The following is a 20623-nucleotide window of genomic DNA, read 5'->3' as shown; positions in this document are numbered from 1 at the left end:
CTCATTTATCCCTTAAAATAAAACTGCTAAAACCAGGACTCTAGAATTACAGTGTGCAAAAGACATATACAGTAGATTCTCACTTCCAAATCGAACAGAATATAACTTCTGAAGTAAAAAGTTTCCCTTTTATACTAAGATTTTATAAACTCCTATATTTAATATACTCCAGCATCTTAACAATTCTTATAAGTAGAAATCTTATTAGATATAAGTAATCTCAGCTTACCTCTAAACCCAATGGTTTATGTTCTGTTTTAATTAACTCTGCCTTTCAAAATATGTTATATATAGTCAAGTTACCTTTCAACCATTTCTTTCCCTTATTAAATAATGCTAACAATTAAAATCCTCCCCCATAGGTTCCATTTTCTTTCCAGTCACTTAATTTTTCTTTCTTTCTTTTCTTTGTTTTCTACTCCGGACCTTATTACTTTCTCCCAAGTCCTCATAAAATATTGAAGTCAGAAACAGTAAATTAGAATATAACTCCCCACTGAGTCTGCAAAATCCTAGAACCTCAGCGAGTTCATTAACAAAATAAATTGGTGGGTGAAAATGACCCATTTCTAATCCCCTCTGCAACACATGACTCGCAGAACCGAGCTTAAAGCTCCAATGATTAAACACTCTGACACACTACCAGAGGTCGAACACACTCACCCAGTTCAGAAGAGAATTTCGTGTTGCCTTTTTCTGGATCTTCAATGTGATTATCTATCATGTCATCAATTCTGTTTACTTTGAACTGTGACTCTAACACTCGACTTGGGCCTCGAGTGAAACGGGGATAGAATTTTTTGGGAAAGGGGCCATGGGGCCCGGACCCCTTGATGGGCACATTCTTAAGTGGCTGAGTCACTTCACTGAAGTTGAAATAAATAAAAAGCAAAACCGTCCAGGTCGCAGATGTGAAAAGGCATCCGTAACAGAAATATCGAGCCGTGACACTTCCCATTATAGACCTAACATTGCTGAAGAGTCATCTTCAATCTCCTGAAAGAGAAGAACGGCTATGTTAGACCCTGCGGGACATTTGTGAATCATCTACCAAGTTCACAGCCACTGTCTGCTAAATAACCAAGTAGAGCTTCTCAACTATTTACTTAGGACCCCTGTGCATACCGTTAGCAAAGACTCAAATGTAAGAAGATACACGGATGGCACTGAACGAAAACTAGAAGGATTCGACAATTAAAACCACAGGCCAATGTGTCAGTGCTCGGAAACCAATAGCAGTAAAACAGCTACTTGTTTATTTGCCCATGTTAAAGGATATTTTACCTTTGCTCTGGATTGCTTTCAGTGTGGTAATTTTTTTCAGGTTCTGGCTTTTCATGAGGAAAATGCAAGTACCTCATGTATCATGACAGTCTATCTAAAGTCCCTTTGCACCGTAAAATTATAGGACTCTTTTAACCTAAGGCTCTTAAAATCCGTTACTCAAAATAAGCAGCCCGAAGAAAACAGTTCTCTTCCCAATCAAAGATTGAACCTGCCCTAATGCCTATACTAGATTCCACAGTTCCAGTTCAACTTACTACTGAAAGCAGAGGCTTTAATCTATAGCTTTGATAATAAGCTTCCTGGTGAACTCTGATGCACAGCCAGATGTGGGAACTGATGGTGTAATGACAGGACAAGATTAAGTTCTGGTCCCATTCTGTCCCACACTGGCTACGCAACTTGAACAAATCACCAAATTTTCTTAGCCTTCTTTTCATCAACCGTATTCAAGTTAACACTACAATCTACCTTACCCGATTCTTAGAATAAAATAAAATACTTAGAATTACATAAGATATGTAAAGTATCAGGTACAGTGATTAACACACACAACAGTGATTTGCAGTGGATGGAGAGAACCAGCGGCTGTAGCTTTTGTTTCATTTGTTCACTGTGTTTCCTTCACTTAGCACAAGGAATGGCACGTAGCAGCCGCTGAATGATACTACAGAATGAAGGAATAGAGCACAAATTCAACAATGTTAACCTTTTCCTCCTCCTCATTAGGTCTAATATGTATTATGAATGGTATACGTGACCACATGTTCCTTACAATGACCCACAAGTCCCTACCTCCTCTGCAATCACCTCTCTGACCATACCTCTCCTTACTTCCCTCCTCGTTCATTTCATTCTAGGCACAGGTCTCCTTACGGGTCACCAAACGTGTCAATCATACTCCCACTGACAGATTATGCATTGGTCCTTCCCTCTGTCTAGAATGCTGGTCATCCCTGGGCGCCTGGGTGATTCAGTCAGCTGAGTGTCTGACTTCGGCTCAGGTCGTGATCTTGCGGTGCGTGGGTTCGAGCCCCATGTTGGGCTCTCTGCTGTCAGTGCAGAGCGCGCTTTGGGTCCTCTGTCTCCCTCTGTCTCTGCCCCTGCCCCGCTCGCACTCTCCCTCTCTCTCAAAAATAAACCAACGTTAAAAATTTTTTTCAAAAGAATAATTTTCATCCTCAACGGACTTCACCTCTGTTGAATCTTTGCTCAAATATCACCTTCTCAGTAAGTCTCTAGATTTTACCATATTTAAAACTGCAACTCAATCGCCAAATACTAGCACTTCTGATCTTCCCTACTCCTTGCAACTTCTGCCTTCTTACACACTACATAATTACGTATTATTTACTGTCCATGCCCGCTGCTAGAAGGTAAGCTTCAGTAGGGCCAAAGCTTTTATCTGTTCATTTCCTGCGTATCCCGAGCTTACAACAACGCCTGGCATGCAGCAAACATTTAATAAGTATTCATAGAGTTTAATGCATCAATTACTGTAATACAGTTATCGATATGTTTGCAAAATCCTGGGAATTTATAAACAAATGTATTGCTATCATGTTTGAGCGAAGCAATACCTTAAAACTATGCACAGAGATCATGACTGCCTTATTTCAGCAGTATGAAACTACGCAGAACAGGCATAGTTACTATTAGAAGAGGTAAAGAAAGAAAAACAACAGGCTCTCAGTGTCCAATTTCACAAGTTAAATAAAGGTCCTTGTGATACAAACAGGAGACTACTTTCCACTTTGTCTACTGCATGATCTTAAGTCCCCTCTTGGCTGCCGCGACCTGTGGGCAAAATGAAAAAGTTTTCTCCTCAAGACCTCACCCATAGGATTTGGTCAACTCCGTTCAAAATTTTTCCCAGAATACCCCTCCCAATCCTCAACACGACAGCTCAAACATCGAGGTCTTGCTTCCTGAACTGTAGAATGTATTAACTCTCAACAGTTTGATCTGGTAGATATTATTTTCCTCAAGCTATATTATGGTAATTCTTTAGAGAGCAATTTTTTCCTTGGTCAATTCTTACACTAAATTAAGGAACCTATAAAAATGAGAGAAACTTATAAAATCAGGTCATTTATTTTTTTATTAAAAAAAATTTTTTTTAATGTTTGCGAGACAGAGTGCGAGCAAGGGAGGGGCAGAGAGAGAGGGAGACACATGTCCGAAGCAGGCTCCAGGCCCCAAGCTGTCAGCACAGAGCCCGACGTGGGGCTCGAACCCATAAACCGCGAGATCATGACCTTAACTGAAGTCAGACGCTTAGCCAACTGAGCCACCCAGGCTCCCTGGTCATTTATTTTATATAATTGACCATAACAGTCTTTCAGAAGCAACAGAGACACTCTCAGTTTTTAGACAGGTCAAGAAGTTAGCACTCAAATATGAAGAAAGTATGGGGCGCCTGGATGGCTCAGTCAGTTAAGTGTCCAACTCTTGATTTCAGCTCAGGTCATGATCTCACCATTCCTGAGTTTGAGCCCTGCTTGGGATTCTCTCTCCCTCTCTCTCTGCCCCTCCCCTGCTTTCTCTCTCTCAAAATAAATAAAACTCTAAAAAAATATATGAAGAAAGTACAAGGCAGTCAGATACCTGTTATTTAATAAGATGACCAGTTCTTAACTGCTTAAGAAGTTAAAACATCCAAACGACACCCAAAAGCTGAAATTTTAATCTAATCCACGCTAACATATAATGAATCCAGCATCTACACAATAAAGTGTGCTATCTGTTCTTCCTTCTATCGGCAATCACCCGTGGCTTCAATATCTGAGGCTGAAAGCCTTTAAAAGGAGGACCAAAGCAAACATTTAAAGGTAGTTAATAGAAAACAGCTAGTGAACAAATTCTTTCGATCATAAACTTGGCCAGTTAACAAAGCCAAAACTTCAGCAGTTAGATGTCAACATAATACATTTCCAAAAGTTAAATGAACAAAAGGCTAACCAGCTGTGCACATGAATTTCCAGTGAGACCAGGCAGTCATGGCCTGGTAGAGGCTGAGACAGGTGCCTTGTGAGCAGAGTCAGGGTTTCACCAGGGAGGTACAGAAGCAGACTGGGGACAGGGACATGCAACATGCCAATGGGAATGACCGACCACCCGGGGCCGATGGATCTGAGGTTCTGGTGTGGCTGAATGATCGCTGGCATCACACTACTACAGAGAGGAACACGGAAAGACTGAGTGTGGTGCCCGGAAAACGCAAGGCCAACACTCGCATTTGGGGGAGGTACGGTTAACGACAGAAGAATCCTCTCCAAATACATGAGCTGGAGCTGTGGCAATAAACAACGTGCCTAGAGCCTAAGTGCTACTATACTCGCCGTGAGCAACCCCCTCAGGGGACAGGGATCATTTCTGTCTCTTCAAACCCATTCTGTCTGGCCCAGTGTCTAGTATTAAAAATTAACAAATACTGGTTTGGGTAATTAAAAATTATGCAGAGTGTATCTCTCTTCCAGAAGAGGTTACAGGACCTTGATTCTGTGCTATGTAAAATCGTACTTGGGGCACTTGGATGGCCCACTCAGTTAAGCGTCCCAACTCTTGATTTTGGCTCGGGTCATGATCTCACAGTTCATGGGTTCGAGCCCCACATTGGGCCCTGCACTGACAATGTATAGCCTGCTTGGGATATTCTCTCTCGATCTCTCAAAAACAATAAATAAATAAACATGTAAAAAAAAAAATCTTAGAGAAGAGTATATATGAGATAAGCACATCCTGGGGAATAAACATTTGTCAAGAGGAGGAGGGGAAGGAGGAGAAAACAGCTAACCAGTTAAAATAGTTTCATTAGATGTAGTCATTATTAAGCAAAATATTCAGTATGCCAGCAAAAGTCCCAAGTCTTCCTTTCTCAGTCCAAGATTTCATTATAAATTTGAAATCACTGCAAAAGTTAATTTTATAAATCAAGACGGTTTCATATGATTCTATGCATATCAATTTGAAAGCCTAGAAGAGTAACATTTAAGGAAAATATGACTTACTCAAACTGACCCCAGTCCCAACAGAAATGTAAACAGACCAATCATCACAGAAGAAATAACCTCATAAGAGTTCCTCAAAACAGGGACACCTGGGTGGCTCAGTCAGTTGAGTGTCCAACTCTCGATTTCAGGTCAGGTCACGATCTCACAGTCCACAATCTCGGTTATGAGATCAAGCCCCACATCAGGCTCCATGCTTGGGATTCTCTCTTCTTTCCTTCTGCCCCCTCCCCTGCTCGCACGCACTGTCTCTCTCAGAAGAAAGTTCCTCAAGACAACATAAACCACCAGGCACAGAGTTTCACAGGGGAATTCTACCAGTCCTTTAAAGATCTAATGACCCTAATGCTACTTAAGCCACTGCAGAAATAATTAAAAGAAATCTTCCAAATCTGTTTTATAAAATGAGTAGGACACTGATCTCAAAATCTGACAAAAATCGAACCTCTCCCAAACACACGTCTCATTTACAACGACAAATCTTTGAAAAATATAAAAATTCTTAAGAACACTAAGCACAAACTTAACAAGAAATATCTTAAACATGTACAAATAAAACCATAAGACACTCCTGAGAGCCCCAAAAGATGACATGATCACATGGAAAGATGTACCTTACTCTTGGACAGAGAAACCCCACATCATAAAAGCTCTCCCTAAGTTAACTTACATATATTACATAAGCATATTTAAAATACTAACAAAAGCGCCTGGGTGGCTCAGTGGATGGAACGTCCGACTGTTGATTTCAGCTCAGGTCATGATCTCAGGGTTGTGGAATCGAGCCCCACGTCAGACTCTGCCCTGACAGCACAGATCCTGCTTGGGATTCTGTCTCCCTCTTTCTCTCTCTCTTTAAAAAAAAACTTTAAAAATACTAACAGATTTTTTTTTTTTCTAGAGCTAAACAAGTTGATTATAAAGTGTATTTGGGAAAGAATGAAAAAGCAGGCAATAGCCAGGCAAATCCTGAAAACCAAGTATAAGCAGGGGTGAGCCCTACTGAGTAGTAAACAAACTCCAGAGCTTTTTACCTAAATGGCACAGCATGACACATGCACAGACGAAAAACCAATGGGGCAGGATGAGAAATTTTGAGAAACAGACCCAATTACACTTAGAAATGTAGTATAAATGATTACAGATAACACGCCAGTGAGGAAACGAGTGACTTTTTGCAAACTGGTTTTGGGACAACTGCTTAGCCATATGGTGAAGGATACACTAGGGCCCACTCCTCACACCTAGACACATCTGATGTGAACTCGATATTTAAATATAGTAGATGAAAAATCAAACTACTGGGACCACATCAAAACAAAAAGCTTCTGCACAGCAAAGGAAACGATCAACAAAACTAAAAGACCTACTGAATGAAGCTATTTGCAAATGACGTATCTGATAAGGATTAGTACCCAAAATATATAAAGAATTGATAAACCTCAACATCTAAAAAACCCCACAAATAATCCAATTAAAAAATGGGCAGAAGACATGAATAGACCTTTCTCCAAAGACATCCAGATGGCCAACAGACCCACGAAAAGATGCTCAATGTCACTCATGATCAGGGAAATGCAAATTAAAATCACAATGAAATCTCACCTCACACCTGTCAGGATGGCTAAAAAAATACAAATAACAAGTATTGGTGAGGATGTGGGGGGAAAAAAGGAACCCTCGTGCACTATCGACGGGAATGCAAACTGGTATAGGCACTGGGGAAAACAGTATGGAGGTTCCTCAAAACATGAAAAATAGAACTACTCTACCATCCAGTAATGCCATTACTGGGTATTTACCCCCCAAAATACAAAAGTACAAATTCAAAGGGATACATGCACTCCTATGTATACTCAGCACTATTCACAATAGCCAAACTATGGAAGCAGCCCAAGTGTCCACTGATACATGAATGGATAAAGAAAATGTGGTATATATGTATACAATGGAGTATTATTCAGCCATAAAAAAAGAATGAAATCTTGCCATTTGCAACAACATGGATGGAGCTAGAGAGCTAGTGAAATAAATCAGAGAAAGACAAATACCATGTGATGTCACTCACATATGGAATTTAAGAAACAAAAACAAACATGCAAAGGGGGAAAAAAGAAAGAAACCAAGAAACAGCCTCTTTACAGAGAACACACTGGTGGTTACCAGAAGGGAGGCAGGGAACAGGGGGGATGGGTGAAACAGGCGATGGTCATTAAAGAGTACACTTATCATGATGAGCACTGAGTAATGTGATAAATTGGTGAATCACTATAATGTACATCTGAAACTAATATGACACTATATGTTAACGATACTGGAATTAAAATTAAAAAACTTAAAAAAAATAAATACGGAAGATGAAACCATACAAGTAATAGAAGAAAACAAAGGTAAATTCCTCTATTATCTGCAAGGGGTCACACTTTTCTAGCTACAACTGAAAATTCAGAAACAATACTGGAAAAGATACATAAACTGGATTATATAAGAACAAAAAAATTGGGGGTGGCAAAAGACACCGAAAGAAAAATAAAAAGGCAAACGAGAAAAAGGAAAAAAATACTTGCAACTTGTAACACAGACAAAAAGGTATTACCTTGGTATTAGATACCTACTGCCGTAGGGGCGCCTGGGTGGCTCAGTCGGTGAAGCGTTCAACTCTGGCTCAGATCACGATCTCGCGATTCACGGGACCGAGCCCCACATCGGGCTCCGTGCTGACAGCTCAGAGCCTGGAGCCTGCTTCGGATTCCGTGTCTCCCCGTCTCTCTGACCCTCCCCTGGCGCACTCCCCTGGCGCACTCCCCTGGCGTCTTTCTGACCCTCCTGTCTCTCTCAAAAATAAACATTAAAATAAAATGTTGATATCTACTGCCATATAACAAATTACAGCAAAACAACACATACTTATTACCTCACAATTTCTAAGCATCAAGAGTCTGAGCACAGCTTAATTAGATGGATCCTCTGCTCAGGGTCCAGCAAGACTTCACGCTAATCGTCAGCCAAGCTCCATTCTCACCTGGAGGCCTAATTCCGGAAGAACCGCTCCCAAACTCAGCAAGTTGTTGGTAGAATTCATTTCCTATGGCTCTACGACAACGGGCCCAGGGGACTGGAGACCCCCTCAGACCCTAGCGGTTATCGGCAGCTCCCTGCCACGTGGTCATCACCACACAGTGACTTCATCGAGCCGGCAATGAGGGATCTCCTCCGGTCTGCTTAACACAGTCTTATATGATATAGTCACCGGAGTGACATCCCATTATCCTTGCTACATAACCTAAGCGAATCAAGAAACCGACACTCTATCATCTTTGCCGTGTTTTGTTGGTTAAAAGCACTCCCACACATGGGGAGAGAATCACACAAAGTGAGAGCAGAAGGTGGCAGGGAGTCACTAGGGATTATCTTCCAGTCTTGTTGGTCACAACGAGAAAGGACCAACAACCCTACAGACCGGTCACAGAAACACAACTGGTTCTTAACCCTATGAAAAAATGCAGAACCTTTTTCACAGCAAGGGAAAATAAGCCAAATAAGCCCCCACCTGAATTTATAAAAACGCACAAACTTGACAACATAGTCTGATAAGGAGGCTATGGAGAAACGCTCCTATGTGGTACAGTTCCTATGCAGGGAAATTTGGCAACATCTACTCAAATTGCATATTCATTTATCCTCTGACCTAGCAATTTCACTCTTAGAAATCCACCCCAGAAAAATAGGAAGTAATGTATGCACAAGGCTATTCACTATAGGACTCTTTGTAATAGCAGAAGGCTGGAATCAGTCCAATTGTCCATTAATAAAGAATTGGTTGAACAAATTAAGAAACATCCACACAATAAAATATGCAGCTGTAAAGAGGAAAGAGAAAAGTCTCTATAGTTACTATGGCTTTATCACTAAGATATGCTGCCAGGTGAAACAAATTAAGATGGAAAAGAGGGTATATAGAATGCTACATGTAAACACATCTACATTCACACACAACTGCTTATAAGACAAAGGATGGATAAAGCAAACGAAGGACAAAGCACAATACCAAGTTGGTTTCCAGCATTCTCCCATAAACCATAAAAAAAATGTTAACACCCTTTAGGAGAAAAAGGAAATAGAATGGAGAGGCAGGACTAAAATGCAGAATTCATATTCATAGGTGAAGAGCAGCCTTGCACCACTATGCAACCCAGGAGACTAGAAAGATACATACAAAAATATGCAAGGACAATTTAAGCACACACACGCTTTAGTCCACTCAAAAAACGACCGATCGTTGCTGTTTGCATCTGTTGTCTCGTTGTATCAAAAAGGCTCTTTGGCAAATTACATATGACACAATGGGCTAAAATCACATGAGATCTCAGTTAATTTAAATTCCAACATCATTATCAATTACAGTGAGGGGTATTTCTCAACAGCACAGTCGTCTGAGCTAAGAAAACCCATTTTGAGATGCTGTCCATAGTTATCTTCTATTAACAAAGAACACAGCACACACCAGCTACTAAATTATGCTCCATAAAGTAGCCAAATTCTGTAAAGTTCACCAGGATGGTGCCTGTTACCCAATGTGACTCTACAGATGATACTTGAAACCATTCCACTAATCTTCCAGTCGGGGCCTATTAAATGTACTAAATAATCCAACATTCTTCTTCTGAAAATCATTAAATAATCCTTAAGGAAAGGCTAATACTGGGAACACAGCAGAGCTCTATATGCCAGACACCATGCAAGGTGGTAGGGATTAATATTCTAAGCTCTGCTACTATGCTAAAAAATCAGAAAAAAACAGATTAGCAAAAAGTTAAAAAAAAATGCCTGAAATCTCATTACTGCAAATATTTTGCTATATATTCTGTTTATTTTTATTTTATTAAAAAATATTTTAATGTTTATTTTGAGAGAGAGAGAGAGAAACAGAGTGAGGGAGGGACAGAGAGGGAGACACAGAATCTGAAGCAGGCTCCAGGCTCTGAACTGTCAGCACAGAACCCGACGCAGGGCTCGAACTCACGAACGGTGAGATCATGACCTGAGCCGAAGTCGGAGGCTTAACCGACTGAGCCACCCAGGCACACCTCTACTGCTTATTTTTAATCTCTCACACGACCTAAAATGTTACACTGTTATCAGCAATAATGAAAAAATACACTTAATAGAATCAGCTTAGTGGCATCATAGCTAATTTTCTGGTGACTTTCCTTTACTTAAAACATTTCCTACAAAGAATATATATTTCTTTAAAAATCAAGGTAAAAAATTTCTTAGCCTAACTTAAAAATGTAAGAACTTTGGAGAGGATTAAATATTTTAAGGCTTTGAACAAAATATGGCCTTTCCTTTTAACCTCAGAAGCAAAAGGGATTTTAGCACATTAAAAGGAAGGCTATTTTCATTCCATTAAGGTGTCAAAAACTTGAGAATAAAATCTGGACACTGAACAAATATTCTAACAGCACGTTTTGAAAGACTTTTTCCTCCACAAATCACTCATCAGTCTGAATTCGTCTGCCCAACGTCCATCTTCTTTTACTACAGGAGGAAAAGACCATACTACCTAACTCATACACAGTAGAGCTTTCACAGTCCTTCAGCACAAAATAATTTCCATAATGTTTAATGAAGTTTAAAAAGTCATCTTTGTTTGTTAAATATTTACCTTTGTGCAGTTCCCGGTTATTTTCTCATCGGTCTATTCTATATTCCAAATTGTCAAACAGCAAACATCTGTTACCTTTTCCATAAAAGAGACATATTCATATTTTAATTGAGCTATGGTCATGTGATTTACAGCACATGCCTTTCCTATGTACCCCTGTGAAATTACAGGGTGATGACAACAGGAAAAAAAAACAAAACCCCACATTATTTTTTTCTCATTCCTTATCTACCTGAAAGACTAGAAGAAAACATTCACCACAAACACATTTCATAATTACAAGTAAGGAGATCATTGAATTAGGAAAGGTTCAGAGCACATTCCAGACATCATATGTTCCCGGGAATAATCCTCTGACATCGCTCAGACATTTATGAATCCCCTCTCTGTAAGAAAATCAAAAAGAACATAAACACATGCAGTGTCTATACACTACACCTCAAATGCAGAGGAAAACCACATGGTAATGTTGATGGGAGAAAGAAGCAAATTTAATTAATAAGCACTGAAGAAAAGGAAACTAAAAGGACAGCCAATATGACGAAGCACGGGAACCAATCCCGGGACACCTGCTTGGTCAGTGAAAATGGGCTGGGAGAGGCTGACCAGTACACTTTAATATCCTGTCTGATCAAACGCCCAGGTGGAAAGGGGCAGCTCTCCCTGGTTAAGACGGTAAGGAGAAAGTGACCGTAGTCTCGGGAGAGGCCTGCACAACACACATTTACTTCCAGGAATCATTACATTCAAGACCTTTCTAACTATATGCTCTACGACACACGGTTCTAGTTTATTGGGATCTCTCATATTTTCCTTAATTCATTTCTGACCCCATGTGTCTGATCAAGATCGACAGGAACGACAGGAAATGCCCGCTGCAGCCTTTCCTGGGTCCTAACAGAAAGAGCCGATGTCAGGTCAACGCAAGGCTCATACGATCCGATGCAGTCAGAAACCAGACAGATAAATGGGTGACTCAGCCAGAGAGAGGGATGAGAGCGGCAGGGCACGCCCCCCACCTACAGAAATTCAAACACTGCAAAAGTTGTGATCAGTCTCCAGCCCGCAACGCAACTCCTGACTGAGGGGTACAGAATGAACACCCAGTGACCATTTACAGCCTCCACAGTTATGAGAACTGTTCTTGCTTGTTCCCCTTCTGCCCATAAAAAGGAGAATTAAACTCAAAGGACATCAGATGAAGAGGAAATAAATGAAGAGGAAAAAAAACACGGTTACTAGAAATAAGTGTTCTCAGATATCCAAACAACTAAGAAACTCAAACGGCTTTCAACACACCCAATATAAACACGCACACGTGTGTCCACGGTCAGCACGGCCTTCTATAGCCAGCTTCGTCCTACGACCAAAGGAGCGTTAACCGAGTTAACTACCCTTAAACCACGCCTCTGAGTTTTATTCTGCTGGCACACGATGAAGAGCCAGGAATTCTTTACCATCCCGGGAATTCTCTGCCATCAGCAGTGACAGGTCTGAACCAGGTTACCCAGGCTGGAATTACCAGAAGCACGAGGCCAGGATTATCTTCCAAACCGTTGCTTTTGTATTTCAAAGTGGACGGGTATCCAAAAAGCGACCATCAGAAAATCACGTGACCAAATCTTGCGCATTCTTCGGAAAACTCGTTTCCGAGTACCACCCACCACCTGAAGAGGTTTAGAAAGCTGACAACCCGACTGATCGGTGGGGCAAACGGCCAATTTCTTGTCCGGCTCATCCCGCTCGATCAGCCGCGGGAAGGCACAGAGCAGACGCTGTCACCGGGACATCCTCCGGGGTCTCAGCATCCGCACAGGTCTGTTTCCAACCGCCTCTGCCCGCCTCCCTGGCCCCCGGAGCCCAGGCGCCCACACGGGGCAGGCCCCAAAGTATGTGGGAACGTGCACCTGCCGAAGGACGGCCCTCGACAACGGACGGTCAAAGCGCCCGGTCCCGTCCCCGCTCGCCCCGGACCGTAACCGACGCGTGTGTTCCCCGCTCCGCACACCCTTACGGCCTTGCCTGAGGTCGGCGCCCCTTCCCGCCTCACTCTCTCTCTCCCTCACGCCTTCATTCCCCTACCGGTGGGTCCGGAGATTACCTCGCATATAAACAAGGCCAATTTACATTCGTATCGCAGGATTTGCTTCTGGAGAAACCCAAACTAACAGAATCGGGCTGCGGCAGAAGAGAGACAGCCTGACAAATTCTTATACGTATGAGTTACGGTATCATTCCTAAGTGGAAAATTTAATAAAGGTGGGGTCTGTACAGCTTTCGCCGCCCGCAAAATGCAGAATAATGCTTACAAGAAGTTCTGAGAAGCCGCTAGGCGTTTTTATAGTCGCGAGAGAAGAACATTCTTTTCTGGGGAAAGCAAAAGGGCTCGGGCAGCACAGCCCGAAATCATCATCGGTCAAGCGATAAACACGAAACACCAGCTCGAGCCCCGCAGTCGAGTCTGGCCACGGCGCCACCGTCCCGGGCCTCCGCGCCGCGTTCACGAGGACGGGCCCACGTCACGAACTCCGCGTGAAGCGGGAGGGGAAGGCCTTCTGCTTCCGGCTCCAACGGGAGAAGAGCCTACGGGCCGCCGTCCCCCTCCTTCCCACAATAAAGAGCCGCGCACGCTGAAAACCGGGACTCGGCACCGCGGGGGAAACGAGGCCGGGGCGCCCGAGGCCGCCCCGCCGGCACCTTCTCTCCCGGAGCAGGCGCCGGGCCGCACGCCGCGCGCAGACGGGAGACGGAGCGACTCCGGGGAAGCGCGCGGCGGCCGCCCCCACCCTTCCGCGGGCTCTGCCGCCGGGCGGCCGGCGGGTCTTCGCCGCGAAGGCGGAGGTGCCGAAAGACCCCCTCGGCCTCTGGCGGGAGACGGGCGGAGCCCTCGCCGGAACACCCAGAACTTTCCCCACCGCAAGGGCATCCGCTCCAGGGGGAGGACGTGCCAGAGCTTTCTCCTCTCTGGGGAAGGGCACGCCCCCCACCCGGGCCCCTGCTAAGCCTTCCGGTCAAAGCCAAGGGGCGAAGACAATCCCCAAAGGTCACGGCTTCTGGGAAACGGACCGGGAAGGGGGAACCGCCACCCCACTGGCGAGCACCCGTGGCGGTGGCATCTGCGGGTGACGGAACTCTCACCCCCTCTGGTACTTGACCGCCACACCCAAGGGCTCCAGGGCCGACCAGGGTGAGGCACGGCTCAAACAGCTGCAAGACACAGACTGTCTGGGGAAGGCCGCTCAGAAAATCGCAAGGGCAAGAGGGCAGATACAAACAAGGTCGCCAGAAGCGTCCGGCAGCGACAGCAAACGCTAAACAGAGCCAAACCCCTCGCCAGAGCACCACGAAGCCACTCGCCAAAGGTCTACTTACCTCAGGTGCTGTGACCTGACCCTTGTCAGGTTCTCGACAACAAATGTGAGACGTACCAAAAAGCGAGCGGGAGGCAGGTCTGAAGAGACGACGCAATCACAAGGACCAGACTTCAACGACACAGATTTGGGGATCATCCGAGAATTGCAACTATTTCTAATTGATACGTTAAGAACTCGAACGGAAGAGACAACATGCAACACGTGAAAAATATCAACAGGGAGATGGACACTCTAAGGAAGAGCCAGAAGACGAGGCTAAAAACGGAGAAGACCGGGACGGCAATGAAGACGGCCTTCCGCCGCGTTCACACCGCTGAAGGAAAAGCAGTGAGCCTGACCAGAAGTCAACACTTTCCAAACCGAAACGCAGACAGGAAAAAACTGAACGTCCAAGGACTGTGGGGCAATTTCAGGAAGTATAACACAAAAAGTACTGCAATACCAGAAGAAGAAAGAAAAAAGAAGAAAGATGTGAGATGACAATACTAATGGCCAAGAACATTCCAAAATTAATGACAGACTCCAGAAGCCAAGAGAACCCAGAGCAGAATAAATCCCCTGAAAACTCTCACCTGCATATACTATAATCAGAAAATCAGAAGACAAATAAAAAATCTTCCCAGAAGGGGCACCTGGGTGGCTCAGTCGGTTAGGCGGCCGACTTCGGCTCAGGTCATGATCTCGCGGTTCGTGAGTTCAAGTGCCGCGTCGGGCTCTGTGCTGACAGCTCAGAGCCTGGAGCCTGTTTCAGATTCTGTGTCTCCCTCTCTCTCTGGCCCTCCCCTGTTCATGCTCTGTCTCTCTCTGTCTCAAAAATAAATAAACGTTAAAAAAAAAAAATCTTCCAAGAAGCCATAGGGAGGGAAAAACACTTTACCTAGAGAGGAAAAAGGTAAGAATTACAGTGGGCTTTTCATCAGAAATCATGCAAGCAAGAGACAGACTAAAATAGTCAAAGTGTGAAAGAAAAAAATCCCACCACCTTAGACTTCTATATCCCCTGACATTATCCTTCAAAAATTAAGGAGAAATACCTTCTGGAAGAAAAACTGAAGAATCTATCACCAGGACTGCCCTGCAAGAAACGCTAAATTCTTCAAGCAGAAGGAAAATGACACAGGTCAGAAACCTGGATCTACTCAAAGAACATCAGAGACGAAAACAATGAAATGAAAATAAAATTTGTTTTCTTATTCTTAGTTGATCTAAGAAAAGCTGTTCAAAGTAATATATGTCACAATATACTGAGTGAACGAATGACATACTGGCATACTGATTAGTGAATGAATGACCGCAATTTCACAGGAATGGGAGGGAAAACGTGGGATAGTCTACTACGGTACCTGTACAAGTCTAACAATAGAGTGTTACGTGAAGGCAGATTCAAACTAACTAGTTTAAAATGTATATTGTAAACTCTAAGGCAACCACCAAAAAAATTCTTTACAAGAAGCACAATTGATGTGCTATGTAGAGGCAGAATAATGGTCCCCCGGCAGTATCCACATCCCAGGAACTGGGGTTTCTCAGCACTTGACCTTCAAATACAGAGATTATCTTGGATTAACTGGGTACACCCAGGGTAATCACAGTCCTTAAATGTGGAAGAGGGAAGAGGGAGGAGGGAGGCAAAAGAGGACATCAGGATGACACAAGGTGAGAGAAGCAACTCAACCCGCTGTTGCTGGCTTTCCAAAGGAAGGGACAGCTTATTTTACAAAGCGAAAATAATCTAATCCTATGATACCTGAAATCTGCTTCAAATTAACCAAGAGGAGATGAGACAGGCGGGGTAATAGATGAAAAAAGACCGACCACTAACAAAACATTTTCCATAATAAAGCATTAAAAAATATGTATCTTTCACCTAATAAAAATGTTCCTTTGACCCTTACCCTTATATTCAGGTGTTGGGTTCTGTAGGTATATTGATCTCCAGGGGTTATAATGTGCTTACACGGTTCAGTCCTCAATTAATTCTTTTTCATTGAGTCCAAGATCACAAATGCCAGCGGTCTGTCCTTGTGAGTTTTGTGTATTTGTATATATGAACTATTTGCTCCTCACTTCTGCTTCCCTCCTAGTCAACAGACGCTTCATCGGAGGATAGCTTACAATTTAGTTTTGAGACAGGATGTTCACGCGGAAAGAGCTGTTGGGGTGACCGCAGACGCGGCACGGTGAAGGGTGGACTATGTCACTGGATTTACAGTCTTGCAGCTCCAGGTCCATGGTTCTCAGCCAGGGGCTGAGACACTCCAGACCGTCTGGGCAAATCTGGCAGCCCCCAGGGTCTCTTGGCAACGTCTGGAAGTGGTTTTGGTGGTCACAACTTGGGGGATCCTACTAGCATCTGGCGGGTAGCAAAATGCTGCTAAACATCTTACAATATGCAGGGCAGACCCCAACAACAGACGATCGTCTGGCCCAAGATTTCAACAGTGCAAAGGCTGAGCAACCCTGTTCTATTGTGTGATGCTAAGGCTGGGGCTCTCCGTACAGCATTTTTCAAACTACTGATAAGTGAACAACTTGGATGAATCTTGGAAATACATATGGAAAAGTCTTCAGTGTCAACAATCAGTAAAGACGCATAAAGAAAAAGAAAAATAAGATCCTAAGTCTCCAACTGGCAAAGTTTTTAAAAAATATTCCCTGAAGTACATATACTTAAATGATACATTTATTGGTGATAAAATTATATTTCTGAGGGACTGGTTGTAATAATTCCATTTTCATTCATGATTTTATCTATCTGGGTCATTATCGGTGATAAAATTATAAATTGCAAGGCCCTTTTCAAAAGCAATTTGACAATGGCACAGGAATCTTAAAAAATCTTTATTTCCTTTAGCCAATCATCTCACTTTCTCTAAGGACAAAAATCCTAAAGAAATAATAAATTGGGTAAAAAACTCAGGCACGTCCTAAAGCAAAGTCTAAAAAGTGCTACAATAAAGATATAAACAAACTATACAGACATAAATGTGTTTCTCTTAGAAGCTGATGTCTAAGTTTCGCTTTTAAAAAAATAATACTTCAATGACCAAATACTGAAACATTTCAAGGAAAAAATTCACAGCTTGGAAAATCACATGTATTTGTTTTTAGTTTTCCAAATGGACTAGCAAGTTAGAACAGTTGGCTGTAATGAATGATTGGCTGGTTAAGGCTCATGGAAGGCAATTACTTCCGGGAGTACAGGCTGGGGCTCTGGCCCTGAGGAGGAGAATTCATTTGTTCTGGGGGCGCCTGGGTGGCTCAGTCGGCTAAGTGTCCGGCTTCAGCCCAGGTCACGATCTCACGGTTTGTGAATTCGTGGCCCGCATCGGGCTCTCTGCTGTCAGCACAGAGCCCGCCTCAGATCCTCTGTCCCCCCACCCCCCACCCCTTCCTCCTCATGCGCTTTCTCTCTTTCTCTCTCTCTCAAAAAAAAAAAAAAGAATTAACTTATTCTGAATGTAAAAGAAAGCTAACTAGTATCTTTAGGCAAATATATCTTAGGAAGAAAATTCCAGCAGACGTGTATAAAATGGTTTGGGACAGAGGGGGGGAAAAAAATCTAGAACCAGGAAGTCCAGTTAGAAAAATTCCAATAAGAGGCAATCATGGGAGCTTCCCTCTTGCTAAATGAGATGTTGCCTGATTCATGAATCGTTAAAGCCAATTAGATCTTAAAAAAAAAAAAAGCAGCATCGGTCACGGCTCTATCCAGAACTGTGGAAGTGGGCGGCAGGCAGGATCAGAGGCAGAACTGTCTGCACGGGTCAACGTGACAGGACGTGGGTCCCTAGGGGAGAAAGGGAATAAAAACAACTCCCGGCTTTCAAGTCTTGGCGACGAGGAGCATGGAGAGAACAGGTTTGGGAGGATTCGCAGAGGAGGAATTTTGGTCTGGGTATGTTGCACTGGAAAGGACACCTGATGTAGAGGTGTCCCTAGCTTGACATTCAAACTTAAGCCTCAGAGCAAAGTTAAAAATAGAACACCAAAACTTTAGTTCAAGTTACACGGAAATAATAGCAGAAGAGGCTTTAAGTAATGAGCACAAAATGGATTAGGGAGCAAGCACTGAACCTCTGGGGACAAGCACATTTAAAAATCGTGTAGAAAAGGATACTTAGAGAGGACATCAGAAGGATCACAAAATCGAGAACCTCAAGAGGGTGTACCGACGAGCAACATGAGGTGTCACCAAGATTTACAGAGGTCAAGCCGGCAGGAGTTGAGGTGGGGCCATCAGATTTGGCCAGAGCAGGGGCATGAAGGCCTTAAGAAAGCAGTTTTAAACATGTGAAGGGTTTGTTCCTCAAAAAGTCAAACACAGATATATCACACGATCCAGCAAATTCCACTCCTAGGCATACACCCCAAAGAATCAAAAACAGACACAAGGAGCCTCATGTTCATAGCAGCACTATTCATAGTAGCCAGAAGGTAGAAACAACCCCGAGTGCATCAAGAGATGAATGAATGTGATACAGCCAAAAAATTCAGCCATAAAAAGGAATGAAGTCTAATAGATGCTACACCATGTATGAAATTTGAAAACACATGAAATAAGCCAGACAAATATTGTATGAAATAAAAAGGAGGATACGGTCTGACTCAACTTTATCTAGAGTAGTCAACTTCAGAGAGGCCGAAGGGATCTGGGGGAAGGTGGAAATGGGGAGTTACTGCTTACTGGTCACAGAGTTTCTGTTTGGAGTGATGAGAAGTGTTTTTGGAAATAGTGGGATGGTGACCCAATATTGTCGATGTACTTCATGCAGCCGAATTGTGCACTTAAACATGGTCCTAATGAGGGGCACCTGGGTGGCTCAGTCGGTTAAGTGTCCGACTTCCGCTCAGGTGACGATCTCACTGTAAGTGAGTTCCAGCCCTGCTTCTGGCCCTGTGCTGACAGCTCAGAGCCTGGAGCCTGCTTCGGATTCTGTGTCTCCCTCTCTCTCTCCCCCTCCCCTGCTCGCTCACTCTCTTTCTCAAAAATAAATATTGGGGCACCTGGGTGGCTTAGTTGATTAAGCGTCCGACTTCAGCTCAGGTGATGATCTCACAGCTCTCGTGAATTCGAGCCGCGTCGGGCTCTGTGCTGACAGCTCAGAGCCTGGAACCTGCTTCGGATTCTGTGTCTCCCTCTCTCTCTGCTCCTCTCCCCCTCATGTTCTAGCTCTGTCTCTCAAAAATAAATAAATGTTAAAAAAAAATTTTTTAATATGGTTCTAATGATAAACTGCATGTTGTGTTTTACTGTTTTACCCCAATAAAAAGAAGTTAAAAAAAAAAAACAAACTAAGTAGAACCCAAATTGCAAGGAACAAACAGCACAGAATTTGTCAAGAGAAGATGTGAAAAGCGTGGCCTACTCTTTCACCACCTTTAACTTGAAAAGCTCAACTGATACATATTGAAGGTATGTATCATCTCTCTTAAAGTAGGTAAGATTTTTCCATTTTTCTTAAAGCAGATCATATTTCAACACATAGTACTTCTGGATACACGGGAAAAAGTGAGTGGAATAAACACACAGACACTGAAAAGTCAGGTCTACTCCATGATTTGGGGGAGGAGAGTGACAACAGAATATCCTGGTGCACAATAATACTGTGAAAAGCACGTTCAGGGGCGCCTGGGTAGCTCAGTCGGTTAACCATCAACTCAGGTCATGATCTTGGGGTTCGTGGGTTTGAGCCCCGCCTTGGGACTCTGTGCTGACAGCTCAGCCTGGAGCCCACTTCGGATTCTGTGTCTCCCTCCCTCTCTGCCCCTCCCCTGTTCGTGCTCTGTCTCTCTCTCCAAAATAAATATTTTTTTTTTAAAAAAGCACAAAGTTGTAATTTCATTTTATATTTGGAAAACCGACCAACCAAACAACTGCTTTCATAACCCAAAGCAAAAAAGAATGCTGACCCCAATCTTCTCTGATGGTTAAAAAAACAAAACAAAACAAAAAATCACACGTATGTTAATATTCCTCAAAGGAAGCAGTCTATCAGACCTGGAAGGCAGGGACTTGGTATTTTTACGTTTTACGCAAACTGCATGGATTTCAGGAATGTAGTAAACTATATAAGACAACCCAATTTCTCCAACGAGTATATTTGCAAAGAAAAAGAAAAGAGAAACGAGAGGCACATCCACCAAATCCCACATGTGGCCTCGGTCAATTACCGCAGGAAAAAAAGGAGAAAGTTTTTACGCCTTTCGGGGGAAACGCGAGCGACCTGGACCCGGTGGAAGCGGGGGGGGGGGGGGGGGGGGGGGGGGGGGGGGGGGGGGGGGGG

General features: G+C 43.3%; 1 protein-coding gene across 3 annotated transcripts in view; it reads right to left on the bottom strand.

The window, feature by feature from the left end:
- Positions 1-20623, bottom strand: part of GALNT11 (polypeptide N-acetylgalactosaminyltransferase 11) — a 43712-nt gene that overhangs the window by 22438 nt on the left and 651 nt on the right. For 2 of the 3 annotated variants that reach the window (XM_049643096.1, XM_049643098.1), the window contains exon 2: positions 664-996. In XM_049643096.1, coding sequence (XP_049499053.1) covers positions 664-958 — 295 coding nt within the window. In that variant the 5' untranslated portion in view covers positions 959-996. Of the gene's footprint in view, positions 1-663; positions 997-13271; positions 14539-20623 lie in introns of those variants that run through there. The other variant, XM_049643097.1, reaches the window with a different exon arrangement.

The sequence above is a fragment of the Panthera uncia genome, chromosome A2 (assembly GCF_023721935.1).
Source record: "Panthera uncia isolate 11264 chromosome A2, Puncia_PCG_1.0, whole genome shotgun sequence".
Taxonomy (NCBI): Eukaryota; Metazoa; Chordata; class Mammalia; order Carnivora; family Felidae; genus Panthera; species Panthera uncia.
The sequence above is the reverse complement of the archived record's forward strand: the minus strand, read 5'-3'. Positions and strand labels throughout refer to the sequence as shown.